Below are 18,759 nucleotides of genomic sequence, written 5' to 3'. Positions count from 1 at the left end.
TATTTTCAAGGAGACAGAGATCTCTAAAAGCAATTTGTTCTGCTAACGTATGCATTAGTGGTAAATCAGGGTTTATAGAAAGTTGAGGTGGGTCCGATGGTTCATCAGCATTTTCCACAAAAAAATGTTTCTTAACTGTTAAAGTTCTCACAAATGTATTTATATCCAAAATTGTCCGATAAACATCAAAATGATGTGTAGGAGAGAAACCCAGTCCTTTCCACAGGACCGAGGTTTCTTCATCTGTAATGATTTGTGCAGAAATGTTGATGACTTGAAAATCCTCTTTTATTACTCTTTCCGTTTGTCCTTGTTTCGCTCCGAAGCTCTTCTTCCTATGTTTTCTGCCACCGCGCCTTCCTCGTTTTTTGACTGTCTTCTCGCATTGCGATTCTTGTGAGTGTTCACATATTGCGGTTCTGAGTCCCTGCTAGTGTCCGTGGTATCTGAACAATCTGAATTTTCAGTAAACTCCTGGTCAGAAGAACTAAATTCACATGGAGCGATTCTCTGTCGTGGCTTACTTGCGACATTGAATCGCTCTATTCCAGTATTCCGAAAAACCTGGCATTATCAGCTATCTCGGATATACTGATGAGATTTCTAAATATTCTGTGGATTTGAGACATTACATTATTGAGGTGGTAGATTTTGTGTTAAAACACAATTATTTTATGTTTGGTAACAATTTTTATTTGCAGCGCACGAGTGCTTCAATGGGAGCAAAGTCATCACCAGCTCGGGCTAAGCTTTTTGTTTTTTGGTGGGAGGAGCAGTTTATTTTTTCTGACACCAATCCATTTTCCACATGCCTCGCATGGTATGGGAGGTATGTATCCGATGTGGTCATCATTTGGTCGTCCGACCATCTGACTGACCGTTGATGCATTCATGACATATATCAATAATAATCGGTTCAATCTTAAAGGGGTATTCCAGGCAAAAACTTTTTTATATATATCAACTGGCTCCAGAAAGTTAAACAGATTTGTAAATTACTTCTATTAAAAAATCTTAATCCTTTCAGTACTTATGAGCTTCTGAAGTTAAGGTTATTCTTTTCTGTCTAAGTTCTCTCTAATGACACCTGTCTCGGGAACCACCCAGTTTAGAAGAGGTTTGCTATGGGAATTTGCTTCTAAACTGGGCGGTTCCCAAGACACGTGTCATCAGAGAGCACTTAGACAGAAAAGAACAACCTTAACTTCAGAAGCTCATAAGTACTGAAAGGATTAAGATTTTTTAATAGAAGTAATTTACAAATCTGTTTAACTTTCTGGAGCCAGTTGATATATAAAAAAAAGTTTTGGCCTGGAATACTCCTTTAAGTCCCAGGATGCCCTTGGTCCTAGTGGGGTTAAAAGGTCAAAAGATTTAAATGCTGTGGCACTCAAGGTATGGTGAAAAAATGAAAACTATTTATTCATCCCAAATGTGCAAAGAGCAACGTTTCAATGGTCTCACACCATCATTATCAAGTGGCTTGATAATGATGATGTGAGACCATTGAAACATTGCTCTTTGCACATTTGGGATGAATAGTTTTCATTTTTTCACCATACCTTGAGTGCCACAGCATTTTCCTTGGAACTACGTATGCAGAATCCTGGACACGGATCCTAGCGGGAGGCACCTACTCACGCTTGGAACTATATATATAGATATATATATATATATATATATATATATATACATACACACACAAATCAAAAAATATGTTGCAGTCTCTTATAATACCTTTTTTATTGGACTAACAGCATTTTGTAGAGACAAGCTTTCAGGATTCCTCCCTTTATCAAGTCCAATAGTCAAGGACTAATGATCAAAGGACTTTATAAATTATCAGGGAGGAATACCAAAAGTTTGTCTCTACAAAATTCTGTTAGTCCAATAAAAAAGGTATTACAATCTGCATCACTGGACTAATATGGCTACTCACATTTACTATACAGATATACACATACCTGAAGATGGTTTAGAACCCTGTGATGTCACACATGCTTGTGATGATGTCACCGTAAGCTGTACAAGGAGGTGCGCGCCGGCTGCAGTCTCTTCAGTATGTTTTGCATTCACAACCTGTGGTGCAAAGTGTTTGTTAGAGAGTTTCTATTTGCGATAGAGAATTCAAGATTTTGACCGTTCCTTGTCTGAAGAGAGAACCACAAGGTAAGTCTCAGCCTCTTCTATTCATACATACACAGGGCTTTTTGTTTGACAGTTTTTTTTTTATTGCTGTTGCTTTTTTTTTTAGCAAAAAAAACCAAGAAATTAATTTCCAAAAGAAATAACAAAAGTTATATTCCTAATAGCATTGTGATAATACTTGGCTTAGGCATTAAATATAATAAAACGCACAGATTGTATCATGACCAGAGCTTTTTCTTGCAAAACTGCTAAAATGCAATTATGCCCAAAAAAGCCCCCAAGAAAAAGAGTCCTAATTCATGAAGTTCTAAAAGATATAAGTCTATGAGAAAGATTTGGTGGTGTAGTAAAAGAATAACAGAAAGATTAGGGCAGAAATATAATATTATATAATAGAATTCTGTGTGTACTAACAATAGAAATACTCCGGGTACCCCGAAAGGGAAAATTTTCAAATCAAATAGTGGCAGAAAGTCATATAGGATACGGATAGATCCCAATGAGGTGGGGTAGGTTCAATATTAGTAAATGTATATAGCAGGATAGCCCAATTGTATCTACAGTATGAAGTTCACATGGCCCAGTGACCATACAGCCAAGCCCTTATAATCCACCATTACTGGGACAGATTCAGGGTTATCAGATATTACTAGGACCGGAGAGGTTCAGGGTTATCAGATATTACTAGGACCGGACAGGTTCAGGGTTATCAGATATTACTAGGACTGGACAAGCTCAGGGTTATCAGATATTACTAGGACCGGACAGGTTCAGGGTTATCAGATATTACTAGGACCGGGCAGGTTCAGGGTTATCAGATATTACTAGGACCGGACAGGTTCAGGGTTATCAGATATTACTAGGACCGGACAGGTTCAGGGTTATCAGATATTACTAGGACCGGACAGGTTCAGGGTTATCAGATATTACTAGGACCGGGCAGGTTCAGGGTTATCAGATATTACTAGGACCGGACAGGTTCAGGGTTATCAGATATTACTAGGACCGGACAGGTTCAGGGTTATCAGACATTGGTAACCTCAGGGAAGACGTCTCCATATAAAACACTTATAGAGAAGCGTCTTCTTCTGAGGCTGCGATGGTCTTAGTGTTATCTTGTGGTTCTGTGCTGGACATTTCTGCTCTGTATGAAGGATCTATTGTATAATGACAGGTATGATGACATGTTGTCTAATGTGTTCACTTATCTCTCTCTCTCTAGTGTTTTCAGGCTCTGACCTGTGACCATGGCCTCTCCACAAGACCCATTGCTGAAGGAGGAGGAAGAAGCAATGGAGGACCATAGTGATATGGATGTAGAAAAGGGCGATATCCCTGAGAGGCAGAACCTGCCATCTCTAAGCGTGATGTCCACCGCACGTTCCATCATCACCGTAGTGATCCTCGCCTTTGTTAATTTGCTCATCTATGCAAATCGCTCCAGCGTGGCGGGGGTGCTGCCTTATATACAGAAAGCATATAACACCAATGCTAGTCTGTCCGGCTTATTGAATACATTGTTCATTGGAAGCTACGTGCTGGTCGCACCAATTGCCGGATATTTGGGCGACCACTGTAATAAGAAATATACTGTTTGCGCAGGAGTCATCGTTTGGCTGAGCATGACACTTACCCTGTCATTCATCCCTGATGGGTACTTCCTGCTCTTCCTGCTGACAAGTGGACTGGTTGGAGCCGGAGAGGCGACTTTCTGCACCATCGCCCCCTCCATCATTGCAGACCTTTTTACAAGTGACCAGCGGACCCGCATGCTGAACGTGTTTTACTCCGTCATACCTGTAGGCTGCGGACTAGGATACATCATCGGGCCCAAAGTGACTGATGCAGCAAGGGGCGATTGGCACTGGGCGTTTCGGGTCACCCCTGGCCTGGGCCTCATAGCTGTGGCTTTGATGATTTTGGTCACAAAGGAGCTTCCAAGAACGACTACAAACGGGAAGAAGAACAACAAATCCCAGAAGTTTGCCAAATGGGCGACAGATCTGAAAAAAATATTAAAAAATCGAAGCTTCATGTTAACCACCATGGGATCGTCGGCGGTATCCTTCATAGTGGGAGCCATAGGTGTATGGGGTCCGTCATACCTGACCCACGCACGAACACTCCTACAAGAGAAGGACCCTTGCCGTGCTGAACCGTGTGACTATCACGACATCCTAATATTTGGTGTGGTTACAGTCGTTTCCGGCATTCTGGGAGTTGTAGCAGGGACGGAGATAAGTAAAAGATATCGCAAATCCAACCCACGGGCGGACCCGCTTGTGTGTGGATGCGCGATGATGCTTTCTGCCCCTTTTCTTCTGTTGGCATTGACTTTTGGCAACATCAGCCTCGTTGCCACCAACATCTTCATCTTCATCGGAGAGACGCTTCTGTCAGTAAATTTCACCCTCATATCTGACATTATACTAAAAGTAGTAACTCCGTGGAGGAGATCTTCAGCCCTGGCCGTGCAGATGACAATCTATCACCTCCTAGGTGACGCCGGCAGCCCGTACCTCATCGGCCTGATATCTGACACCTACGAACGAGGATATGCCAAATCCCCTCTTCTGAAGTACCGCAGCCTGGAGTATGCCCTCATGACCTGCACCATAATGGCAGTCATCGGAGGGGCCTTCTTCATGGCCACGGCCCTATATATAGAGAGGGACGAAAAAGAAGCAGAGATGGAATCAGAACCTCCGTCATCCTCCTCCTCCTCACTGCTTCCTGCCGATGAGGACCGTGCTTCAGACTGAGGAAAAGTCATTGCTTACCTTTATCTCGTTTACTTCATTAAAAAAAAAATTAAGAAAAAAACTGCATTTGTTCTATGTTCCACTTTACCCCTTATTCTCTACCCAGGGGCGGACACAGACAGCAGAGGGCCCCTTGTGCAAAGAATGTGCCTGTGCCCCCCCCCCTCAAAACATCAATTGTTCAGCACCCCCCCTCCATGTGTCACTTACTCAGGTGGACCCCCATATGTCACTTGCTGTATAAGTTTCTAATTATTTATTAAGAACTCCCATATGCCGCAGCTCATTCAAGCCCCCCACATTAGGTAGCATAGATTCCCAACATTAGGTAGCATAGATTCCCCACATTAGGTATCATAGTTTCCTCACATTAGGTAGCATAGTTTCCCCACATTAGGTAGCATAGATTCCCTACATTAGGTAGCAGTTTCCCCACATTAGGTAGCATAGTTTGCCCACATTAGGTAGCATAGTTTCCCCACATTAGGTAGCATAGTTTACCCACAATAGGTTGCACAGATTCCCCACATTAGGTAACATAGTTTCCCCACATTAGGTAGCATAGTTTCCCCACATTAGGTAGCACAGATTCCCCACATTAGGTAACATAGTTTCCCCACATTAGGTAGCATAGTTTCCCCACATTAGGCAGCACAGATTCCCCACATCAGGTAACATAGTTTCCCCACATTAGGTAACATAGTTTCCCCACATTAGATAGCATAGTTTGCCCACATTAGGTAGCACAGATTCCCCACATTAGGTAACATAGTTTCCCCACATTAGGTAGCATAGTTTCCCCACATTAGGTAGCACAGATTCCCCACATTAGGTAACATAGTTTCCCCACATTAGGTAGCATAGCTTCCCCACATTAGGTAGCATACTTTCCCCACATTAGGTAGCATAGTTCCCCACATTAGGTAGCACAGATTCCCCACATTAGGTAACATAGTATCCCCACATTAGGTAGCATAGATTCCTCACATTAGGTAGCCATAGCACCCCCAAACACACAGACAGACACACACAGAGACACACTTACCTGCCCTGCACAGCGCTTCTCTTCTCCGGCAGTGGCCTGACGAGTGACGTCACTGACATCCTCCTGAGCGGGGTCTGCAGAAGTACGTCACTTGTGCGACGTCCCTCGTCAGACCCCAGTCGGCCGGAGGCAGACTCACTGTCTAAAGTGCCCACTGCGCTATTATACCCCGCAGCTGCTTTAGAACAGTGAGCAGCGGCGGCGCAAACCCTACCATGAACCTACTAGGCACAAAAAAAAAGGGGGCAGCAAAATGCCACCCCTGAAAAGTGCCACCTGGGACTTATGGTCCCACCGAGTCCCATGGTAGGGCCGACCAGAGGCGGCTCTAGACTTTGTGAGGCCTTAGGCGAAACTTGAACATGAGGCCCTGCTTTATTTTCTGCTGAAATTACATGGTGGTCTGGCTGTGAGATGGTTATACTGTGACATCACTGTGTATTATCCCTGTACTGTGACATCACTGTGTATTATCTTTGTACTGTGCCATCACTGTGTATTATCCCTGTACTGTGACGTCACTGTGTATTATGTCTGTACTGTGCCATCACTCTGTGTATTATCCCTGTACTGTGACATCACGCGCCATTTTACGCTAGGGACGTTAGGGACCCACTCTAAATAGGTGGCCTTGACGTGGCGAGTGGGCTTGTACTATTTGATCAAAAATGTATACTAACAACCTGTTAGTTTTTGATATTATGCTGAGAAGCAATCAGATCATTATACAAGATTGTAGATGTGCACCATGTCTTTTTTTTCTACCCGAATTCGCACTGTGTTTTCTATCCCCTCCTTTTTTTTTTGTTTGAACATGTGCCGCACTCTTCCCCACCCCCTCAGCCCAACCCTATATAAGTAGTAGTTAGCTACACAAGGGCCATTTCTTTCCTAGCAGCCTCCCAGTCTGACTTGGAGAGCATGGTAAGTGAGCTGTTACACCTTGTTCACACTGGTGTGGTGCTGTGCGGCGTCCGTTGCTGCCATGGCGCCGTGTCTGTGGGGGTGTGTGGCCCATAGACTGGTTTGAGTGGCATTGGGGCCGCTCTGCCAGTGGGTCGTGGTGGTGGTCGCTCTGCCACTGGGTGGTGGTGGTCGCCGCCCGGTGCTGCGCCATTTTATGCTAGGGACGTTAGGGACCCACTCTAAATAGGTGGCCTTGATGTGGCGAGTGGGCTTGTACTTTTTGATCAAAAATGTATACTAACAACCTGTTAGTTTTTGATATTATGCTGAGAAGCAATCAGATCATTATACAAGATTGTAGATGTGCACCATATCTGTTTTTCTATCCGAATTCACACTGTGTGTATTATGCCTGTACTGTGACATCACTGTGGATTATCCCTGTACTGTGACATCACTGTGTGTATTATCCCTGTACTGTGACATCACTGTGTATTATCTCTGTACTGTGCCATCACTCTGTGTATTATTCCTGTAATGTGACATCACTGTGTATTAACTCTGTACTGTGCCATCACTGTGTATTATCCCTGTACTGTGACGTCACTGTGTATTATCTCTGTACCGTGCCATCACTCTGTGTATTATCCCTGTACTGTGACATCACTGTGTGTATTATCCCTGTACTGTGACATCACTGTGTATTATCCCTGTACTGTGACATCACTGTGTATTATCTCTGTACTGTGACATCACTGTGTATTGTCCCTGTACTGTGACATCACTGTGTGTATTATCCCTGTACTGTGACATCACTGTGTATATTATCCCTGTACTGTGACATCACTGTGTGTATTATCCCTGTACTGTGACCTCACTGTGTGTATTATCCCTGTACTGTGACATCACTGTGTGTATTATCTCTGTACTGTGACATCACTGTGTGTATTATCCCTGTACTGTGACATCACTGTGTATTATCCCTGTACTGTGACATCACTCTGTATATTATCCCTGTACTGTGACATCACTCTGTATATTATCCCTGTACTGTGACATCACTGTGTATTATTCCTGTACTGTGACATCACTGGGTATTATTCCTGTACTGTGACATCACTGGGTATTATTCCTGTACTGTGACATCACTGTGTATTATTCCTGTACTGTGACATCACTGTGTGTATTATCTCTGTACTGTGACATCACTGTGTATTATCCCTGTACTGTGACGTCACTGTGTATTATCCCTGTACTGTGACGTCACTGTGTATTATCCCTGTACTATGACATCACTGTGTATATTATCCCTCCCTGTACTGTGACATCACTGTGTGTATTATCTCTGTACTGTGACATCACTGTGTATTATCCCTGTACTGTGACGTCACTGTGTATTATCCCTGTACTGTGACGTCACTGTGTATTATCCCTGTACTATGACATCACTGTGTATATTATCCCTCCCTGTACTGTGACATCACTGTGTGTATTATCTCTGTACTGTGACATCACTGTGTATTATCCCTGTACTGTGACAACGCTGTGTGTATTATTTCTGTACTGTGACATCACTGTGTATTATCCCTGTACTGTGACATCACTGTGTGTATTATCTCTGTACTGTGACATCACTGTGTGTATTATCTCTGTACGGTGACATCACTGTATGTATTATCCCTGTACTGTGACATCACTGTGTGTTATCCCTGTACTGTGACATCACTGAGTATTATCCCTGTACTGTGACATCACTGTGTATATTATCCCTGTACTGTGACATCACTGTGTATTATCCCTGTACTGTGACATCACTGTGTATTATGCCTGTACTGTGACATCACTGTGTATTATCCCTGTACTGTGACATCACTGTGTATATTATCCCTGTACTGTGACATCACTGTGTATATTATCCCTGTACTGTGACATCACTGTGTATTATCCCTGTACTGTGACATCACTGTGTATTATCCCTGTACTATGACATCACTGTCTATATTATCCCTGTACTGTGACATCACTGTGTATATTATCCCTGTACTGTGACATCACTGTGAATATTATCCCAGTACTGTTACATCACAGTATGTATTATCCCTGTACTGTTACATCACTGTGTATTATCCCTGAACTGTGACATCACTGTGTGTATTATCCCTGTACTGTGACATCACTGTGTATATTATCCCTGTACTGGGACATCACTGTATGTATTATCCCTGTACTGTTACATCACTGTGTATTATCCCTGAACTGTGACACCACTGTGTATATTATCCCTGTACTGTGACATCACTGTGTATATTATTTCAGCAAAGAGAAACAAGCGGGGGAGCACTCACTGAGTCCACTCACGGTTACGGTGCCAAAAACATCTTTATTCAGGTGCAGATTAAAACATCATCTGGACGCCAGGTTCCCGAAGCATGGGTAAGCAGCTTTCACGCCCGCACAAAGGGCGCTTCTTCAGACAACTGATGTTTTAATCTGCACCTGAATAAATACGTTTTTGGCACCGTAACTGTGAGTGGACTCTGTGAGTGCTCCCCCGCTTATTTCTCTTTGCTGAAATTGTTTGGATGTTTGTGAAGCTCTTCTTTAGGGGTGTCAGCACCAAAAGGAGGTAGACGGTGCACCGCATGACTGGGACATTTCTCCTATTCTCATTAGTTGGTCACACATGCCTAGCTGCTAGCCGTGAAGGGAAGTGCCGATCGCTGTATCTTTTGTTGCCACTGTGTATATTATCCCTGTACTCTGACATCACTGTGTATTATCCCTGTACTGTGACATCACTGTGTATATTATCCCTGTACTGTGACATCACTGTATGTATTATCTCTGTACTCTGACATCACTGTGTATTATCCCTGTACTGTGACATCACTGTGTGTATTATCTCTGTACTGTGACATCACTGTGTGTATTATCTCTGTACTGTGACATCACTGTGTATTATCCCTGTACTGTGACATCACTGTGTATTATCCCTGTACTGTGACATCACTGTGTATATTATCCCTGTACTGTGACATCACTGTGTATATTATCCCTGTACTGTGACATCACTGTGTGTATTATCCCTGTACTGTGACATCACTGTGTATATTATCTCTGAACTATAACATCACTGTGTGTTATCTCTATACTGCAACATCACTGTTGATACTTACACTGCACTGTGACATCACTGTATATATTAAGCCTGTATACCCTAATGTCACTGTACATATTTACCTTGCACTACGAGTGATAATACAGGGTAAATATGCACAGTGACATCACAGTTCAGAGTTAATATAAACAGTAATGTCTCTGTACAGGGACAATAAACAGTTTTGCCACTACAGGGTTAATAAACGCAGTGTTGTTACAGTAGAGGGTAACTATACAGTGATGTCATTGTACCGGGAAAATATACACAGTTAAGTCAGCATTCAAGAATAATAAACTGTGATGTCACTACAGGGTTGTTATACACAGTGACATCAAATTACAGGATGAAGCCATTTGTCTCTTAACCCCTGAGGACGTGGGTCATACCACGACATGTAGGGGAGACAGATTGATTACATTTTATTTGCAGCACTTTCCCCAATCGACAGTGGTCTGCAGCCACTGTCAAGTACATATTACTGTGAACTCCAGATAGGAGAAGTTACACTAGTTGAGGGAATAGCCTGCTAATTTTATTCACTACAGGGGACTTTTTTAATAATAGTGAAATAAAAGTGAAGTTTTATATTTACAGTTAGGGAGGGAATTTTCAATAAGGGTTTTTTACCCCGTCACTTTGGTGACTGGGGTTTGGAGGTTTTTCTTGGTTTATTTAACCCCTTTTCCCGCCCTGGGCATTAAAGTTTTTGAAGCACAGTGATGTCACAGTTTATTATGAAGCACAGTGGTGTCACAGTTTATTATGAAGCACAGTGATGTCACAGTTTATTATGAAGCACAGTGATGTCACAGTTTATTATGAAGCACAGTGATGTCACAGTTTATTATGAAGCACAGTGATGTCACAGTTTATTATGAAGCACAGTGATGTCACAGTTTATTATGAAGCACAGTGATGTCACAGTTTATTATGAAGCACAGTGATGTCACAGTTTATTATGAAGCACAGTGATGTCACAGTTTATTATGAAGCACAGTGATGTCACAGTTTATTATGAAGCACAGTGATGTCACAGTTTATTATGAAGCACAGTGATGTCACAGTTTATTATGAAGCACAGTGATGTCACAGTTTATTATGAAGCACAATGATGTCACAGTTTATTATGAAGCACAGTGATGTCACAGTTTATTATGAAGCACAGTGATGTCACAGTTTATTATGAAACACAGTGATGTCACAGTTTATTATGAAGCACAGTGATGTCACAGTTTATTATGAAGCACAGTGATGTCACAGTTTATTATGAAGCACAGTGGTGTCACAGTTTATTATGAAGCACCGTGATGTAACAGTTTATTATGAAGCACAGTGATGTCACAGTTTATTATGAAGCACAGTGATGTCACAGTTTATTATGAAGCACAGTGATGTCAGTTTATTATGAAGCACAATGATGTCACAGTTTATTATGAAGCACAGTGATGTCACAGTTTATTATGAAGCACAGTGATGTCAGTTTATTATGAAGCACAATGATGTCACAGTTTATTATGAAGCACAGTGATGTCACAGTTTATTATGAAGCACAGTGATGTCAGTTTATTATGAAGCACAGTGATGTCACAGTTTATTATGAAGCACAATGATGTCACAGTTTATTATGAAGCACAGTGATGTCACAGTTTATTATGAAGCACAGTGATGTCACAGTTTATTATGAAGCACAGTGATGTCACAGTTTATTATGAAGCACAATGATGTCACTGTTTATTATGAAGCACAGTGATGTCACAGTTTATTATGAAGCACAGTGATGTCAGTTTATTATGAAGCACAATGATGTCACAGTTTATTATGAAGCACAGTGATGTCACAGTTTATTATGAAGCACAGTGATGTCAGTTTATTATGAAGCACAGTGATGTCACAGTTTATTATGAAGCACAGTGATGTCACAGTTTATTATGAAGCACAGTGATGTCACAGTTTATTATGAAGCACAGTGATGTCACAGTTTATTATGAAGCACAGTGATGTCAGTTTATTATGAAGCACAATGATGTCACAGTTTATTATGAAGCACAGTGATGTCAGTTTATTATGAAGCACAGTGATGTCACAGTTTATTATGAAGCACAGTGATGTCAGTTTATTATGAAGCACAATGATGTCACAGTTTATTATGAAGCACAGTGATGTCACAGTTTATTATGAAGCACAGTGATGTCACAGTTTATTATGAAGCACAGTGATGTCACAGTTTATTATGAAGCACAGTGATGTCACAGTTTATTATGAAGCACAGTGATGTCACAGTTTATTATGAAGCACAGTGATGTCACAGTTTATTATGAAGCACAGTGATGTCACAGTTTATTATGAAGCACAGTGATGTCACAGTTTATTATGAAGCACAGTGATGTCACAGTTTATTATGAAGCACAGTGATGTCACAGTTTATTATGAAGCACAGTGATGTCACAGTTTATTATGAAGCACAATGATGTCACAGTTTATTATGAAGCACAGTGATGTCACAGTTTATTATGAAGCACAGTGATGTCACAGTTTATTATGAAGCACAGTGATGTCACAGTTTATTATGAAGCACAGTGATGTCACAGTTTATTATGAAGCACAGTGATGTCACAGTTTATTATGAAGCACAATGATGTCACTGTTTATTATGAAGCACAGTGATGTCACAGTTTATTATGAAGCACAGTGATGTCAGTTTATTATGAAGCACAATGATGTCACAGTTTATTATGAAGCACAGTGATGTCACAGTTTATTATGAAGCACAGTGATGTCAGTTTATTATGAAGCACAGTGATGTCACAGTTTATTATGAAGCACAGTGATGTCACAGTTTATTATGAAGCACAGTGATGTCACAGTTTATTATGAAGCACAGTGATGTCACAGTTTATTATGAAGCACAGTGATGTCAGTTTATTATGAAGCACAATGATGTCACAGTTTATTATGAAGCACAGTGATGTCAGTTTATTATGAAGCACAGTGATGTCACAGTTTATTATGAAGCACAGTGATGTCAGTTTATTATGAAACACAGTGATGTCACAGTTTATTATGAAGCACAGTGATGTCACAGTTTATTATGAAGCACAGTGATGTCACAGTTTATTATGAAGCACAGTGGTGTCACAGTTTATTATGAAGCACCGTGATGTAACAGTTTATTATGAAGCACAGTGATGTCACAGTTTATTATGAAGCACAGTGATGTCACAGTTTATTATGAAGCACAGTGATGTCAGTTTATTATGAAGCACAATGATGTCACAGTTTATTATGAAGCACAGTGATGTCACAGTTTATTATGAAGCACAGTGATGTCAGTTTATTATGAAGCACAATGATGTCACAGTTTATTATGAAGCACAGTGATGTCACAGTTTATTATGAAGCACAGTGATGTCAGTTTATTATGAAGCACAGTGATGTCACAGTTTATTATGAAGCACAATGATGTCACAGTTTATTATGAAGCACAGTGATGTCACAGTTTATTATGAAGCACAGTGATGTCACAGTTTATTATGAAGCACAGTGATGTCACAGTTTATTATGAAGCACAATGATGTCACTGTTTATTATGAAGCACAGTGATGTCACAGTTTATTATGAAGCACAGTGATGTCAGTTTATTATGAAGCACAATGATGTCACAGTTTATTATGAAGCACAGTGATGTCACAGTTTATTATGAAGCACAGTGATGTCAGTTTATTATGAAGCACAGTGATGTCACAGTTTATTATGAAGCACAGTGATGTCACAGTTTATTATGAAGCACAGTGATGTCACAGTTTATTATGAAGCACAGTGATGTCACAGTTTATTATGAAGCACAGTGATGTCAGTTTATTATGAAGCACAATGATGTCACAGTTTATTATGAAGCACAGTGATGTCAGTTTATTATGAAGCACAGTGATGTCACAGTTTATTATGAAGCACAGTGATGTCACAGTTTATTATGAAGCACAGTGATGTCACAGTTTATTATGAAGCACAGTGATGTCACAGTTTATTATGAAGCACAGTGATGTCACAGTTTATTATGAAGCACAGTGATGTCACAGTTTATTATGAAGCACAGTGATGTCACAGTTTATTATGAAGCACAGTGATGTCACAGTTTATTATGAAGCACAGTGATGTCACAGTTTATTATGAAGCACAGTGATGTCACAGTTTATTATGAAGCACAGTGATGTCACAGTTTATTATGAAGCACAGTGATGTCACAGTTTATTATGAAGCACAATGATGTCACAGTTTATTATGAAGCACAATGATGTCACAGTTTATTATGAAGCACAGTGATGTCACAGTTTATTATGAAGCACAGTGATGTCACAGTTTATTATGAAGCACAGTGATGTCACAGTTTATTATGAAGCACAGTGATGTCACAGTTTATTATGAAGCACAGTGATGTCACAGTTTATTATGAAGCACAGTGATGTCACAGTTTATTATGAAGCACAGTGATGTCACAGTTTTATGAAGCACAGTGATGTCACAGTTTATTATGAAGCACAGTGATGTCACAGTTTATTATGAAGCACAGTGATGTCACAGTTTATTATGAAGCACAGTGATGTCACAGTTTATTATGAAGCACAGTGATGTCACAGTTTATTATGAAGCACAGTGATGTCACAGTTTATTATGAAGCACAGTGATGTCACAGTTTATTATGAAGCACAGTGATGTCACAGTTTATTATGAAGCACAGTGATGTCACAGTTTATTATGAAGCACAGTGATGTCACAGTTTATTATGAACCACAGTGATGCCACAGTTTATTATGAAGCACAGTGATGTCACAGTTTATTATGAAGCACAATGATGTCACAGTTTATTATGAAGCACAGTGATGTCACAGTTTATTATGAAGCACAGTGATGTCAGTTTATTATGAAGCACAATGATGTCAGTTTATTATGAAGCACAGTGATGTCACAGTTTATTATGAAGCACAGTGATGTCACAGTTTATTATGAAGCACAGTGATGTCACAGTTTATTATGAGGCGCAGTGATGTCACAGATTATTATGAAGCACAGTCATGTCACAGTTTATTATGAAGCACAGTGATGTCACAGTTTATTATGAAGCACAGTGATGTCACAGTTTATTATGAAGCACAGTGATGTCACAGTTTATTATGAAGCACAATGATGTCACAGTTTATTATGAAGCACAGTGATGTCACAGTTTATTATGAAGCACAGTGATGTCAGTTTATTATGAAGCACAATGATGTCAGTTTATTATGAAGCACAGTGATGTCACAGTTTATTATGAAGCACAGTGATGTCAGTTTATTATGAAGCACAGTGATGTCACAGTTTATTATGAGGCGCAGTGATGTCACAGATTATTATGAAGCACAGTCATGTCACAGTTTATTATGAAGCACAGTGATGTCACAGTTTATTATGAAGCACAGTGATGTCAGTTTATTATGAAGCACAGTGATGTCACAGTTTATTATGAAGCACAGTGATGTCACAGTTTATTATGAAGCACAGTGATGTCACAGTTTATTATGAAGCACAGTGATGTCACAGTTTATTATGAAGCACAGTGATGTCAGTTTATTATGAAGCACAATGATGTCACAGTTTATTATGAAGCACAGTGATGTCACAGTTTATTATGAACCACAGTGATGTCACAGTTTATTATGAAGCACAATGATGTCACAGTTTATTATGAAGCACAGTGATGTCACAGTTTATTATGAAGCACAGTGATGTCAGTTTATTATGAAGCACAATGATGTCAGTTTATTATGAAGCACAGTGATGTCACAGTTTATTATGAAGCACAGTGATGTCAGTTTATTATGAAGCACAGTGATGTCACAGTTTATTATGAGGCGCAGTGATGTCACAGATTATTATGAAGCACAGTCATGTCACAGTTTATTATGAAGCACAGTGATGTCACAGTTTATTATGAAGCACAGTGATGTCAGTTTATTATGAAGCACAGTGATGTCACAGTTTATTATGAAGCACAGTGATGTCACAGTTTATTATGAAGCACAGTGATGTCACAGTTTATTATGAAGCACAGTGATGTCACAGTTTATTATGAAGCACAGTGATGTCAGTTTATTATGAAGCACAATGATGTCACAGTTTATTATGAAGCACAGTGATGTCACAGTTTATTATGAACCACAGTGATGTCACAGTTTATTATGAAGCACAATGATGTCACAGTTTATTATGAAGCACAGTGATGTCACAGTTTATTATGAAGCACAGTGATGTCACAATTTATTATGAAGCACAGTGATGTCACAGTTTATTATGAAGCACAGTGATGTCACAGTTTATTATGAAGCACAGTGATGTCACAGTTTATTATGAAGCACAGTGATGTCACAGTTTATTATGAAGCACAGTGATGTCACAGAGACTACAGAATGTACAACTGTACGTATGATGAAGATGGCGGGATGCTATCGAAACGTCAAACATACATGGGGGAATAAAACACTTTGTTTTTGCACCTTATCTGGGAGTGCCGCTGGATCTTTAGTTTTGTAGATAGATAGATAGATAGATAGATGGATAGATAGATAGATAGATGATATATAGATAGATAGATATAAGATAGATAGATAGATCAGTGTATCCCAACCAGGGGGCCTCTAGCTATTCCAAAACGACAACTCCCAGCATGTCTTTGGCTTTATGAGCATACTGGGAGTTGTAGTTTTGCAACAGCTGGAGGCCCCCTGGTTGGGAAACACTGATCTATCTATCAATCATCTATCTATCCATCTATCTCCTATCTATCTATCTATCTATCTATCTATATCATATCTATCTATCATCTATCTATCTATCATCTATTAATCTATCTTTCTATCTATCTCATATCTATCTATATATCTATATATCATCTATCTATCTATCTCTCATATCTATCTATCTTTCATCCATCTCTCATCTATCTCTCTTCTATCTGAGATAGATATGAGATAGATAGATACATAGAAAGATAGATAGATACATAAATAGATGGATATAGATAGATGGATAGATAGATAGATAGATATGATATAGATAGATAGATATGAGATAGATAGATAGATAGGAGATAGATGGATAGATAGATAGATATGATATAGATAGATATGATATAGATAGATAGATATGAGATAGATAGTTATGAGATAGATAGATATGAGATAGATAGATAGATATGATATAGATAGATAGATATGAGATAGATAGATAGATAGATAGATAGATATGAGATAGATAGATATGAGATAGATAGATATGATATAGATAGATAGATAGATAGATATGAGATAGATATGAGATAGATAGATAGATATGAGATAGATAGATATGAGATAGATAGATATGATATAGATAGATAGATAGATAGATAGATAGATAAGAGATAGATAGATAGATAGATAGATAGATAGATAGATAGACAGGAGATAGATGGATAGATAGATAAAAATAAAAATAAAAAACTCCAGAAGAGCAGCACAACAAAATTAAGAAAACCAATGCAATGGTGCACGCTGGGTGTGGACCTTGGTGAGAGGTCACTTGTACTAGAAAAAATCAAGAGACCAGCAGCACACAGAAAAATTAGTGCAAAAAAGGTGGAGATTTATTGCATTATCCCAGTGTACAAGCTCCTTGAGAACGGCGACGAGAGGTCGCTGAAACGCCGCTTCTTTTGTACACTGGGATAATGCAATAAATCTCCACCTTTTTTGCACTAATTTTTCTGTGTGCTGCTGATCTCTTGATATTTTTTTTTTTTTGATAGATAGATAGATAGATAATAGATAGATGATTGATATAGATCAGTGTTTCCCAATTAGGGAGGCCTCCAGCTGTTGCAAAACTACAACTCCCAGTATGCTCATAAAGCCAAAGGAATGCTGGGAGTTGTAGTTTTACAACAGCTGGAGGCCCCCTGGTTGGGAAACTGATCTATCTATCTATATTATATAAATGTATCTATATCATATCCATCTATCTATATCATATCCATCTATCTCCTATATCATATCTATCTATCTAATCTATCTATCTATCTATCTAATCTATCTATATCATATCTATGTATCATCTATCTATCGATCTGTCTATCATCTATCTATCCATCTATTTATGTATCTTTCTATATATCATCTCTCTATCTATATATCATCTATTTATCTATCTTTCTATCTATCTCATATCTATATATATATATATATATATATATATATATATATATATATATTTATATATATATATATATATATAACTCCAAAAAAGGAAAGCGGCACTCCAATGGCAGAAAAAAGGTGTATTTATTCACCCATCAAGTCAAGTGCGACGTTTCAGCATCACAGTGAAGCTGAGAAAGGCTTCATTGTGAGGCTGAAACGCCGCACTTGACTTGATGGGTGAATAATTCCACCTTTTTTTCTGCCATTGGAGTGCCGCTTTCCTTTTTTGGAGTTGTTTAAGAAGGGTTTGGAGTTTGAACCTGTGAAGGCTGAGCACCCAATTTGGACTTTAAGTCCTATTGTACAGTGCCGGTTCCCTAAATTTTACTATATATATATATATATATATATATATATATATATATATATATAAAGTCCATATAAAGCAGCACATCCAGTTTAGGTGAGGTGGGTGCAGGCACAATTGAACCTTGGTGCTCTGGTTCCTCTTGATAGTTAAAGTATGACGGC

General features: G+C 39.3%; 1 protein-coding gene across 1 annotated transcript; it reads left to right on the top strand.

Annotated features, from left to right (window-relative positions):
• The first annotated feature begins 2,061 nt into the window (after positions 1-2,061).
• On the top strand, positions 2,062-4,939 carry LOC130357622 (protein spinster homolog 1-like). Its single transcript, XM_056560350.1, has 2 exons — positions 2,062-2,169; positions 3,371-4,939. Exon 2 carries the CDS (start codon positions 3,396-3,398, stop codon positions 4,908-4,910), a length of 1,515 nt encoding a protein of 504 aa, XP_056416325.1. The 5' UTR covers positions 2,062-2,169; positions 3,371-3,395; the 3' UTR covers positions 4,911-4,939.
• Positions 4,940-18,759: the final 13,820 nt, after the last annotated feature.

This window comes from Hyla sarda, chromosome 2 (genome assembly GCF_029499605.1).
Source record: "Hyla sarda isolate aHylSar1 chromosome 2, aHylSar1.hap1, whole genome shotgun sequence".
In the NCBI taxonomy this organism is placed as follows: domain Eukaryota; kingdom Metazoa; phylum Chordata; class Amphibia; order Anura; family Hylidae; genus Hyla; species Hyla sarda.
This window is presented reverse-complemented; position numbering and strand designations above follow the sequence as displayed.

Coding starts and splice junctions, on each gene's coding strand:
- LOC130357622 (XM_056560350.1), top strand. CDS start 3,396: ATGGCCTCTCCACAAGACCCATTGCTGAAGGAGGAGGAAGAAGCAATG.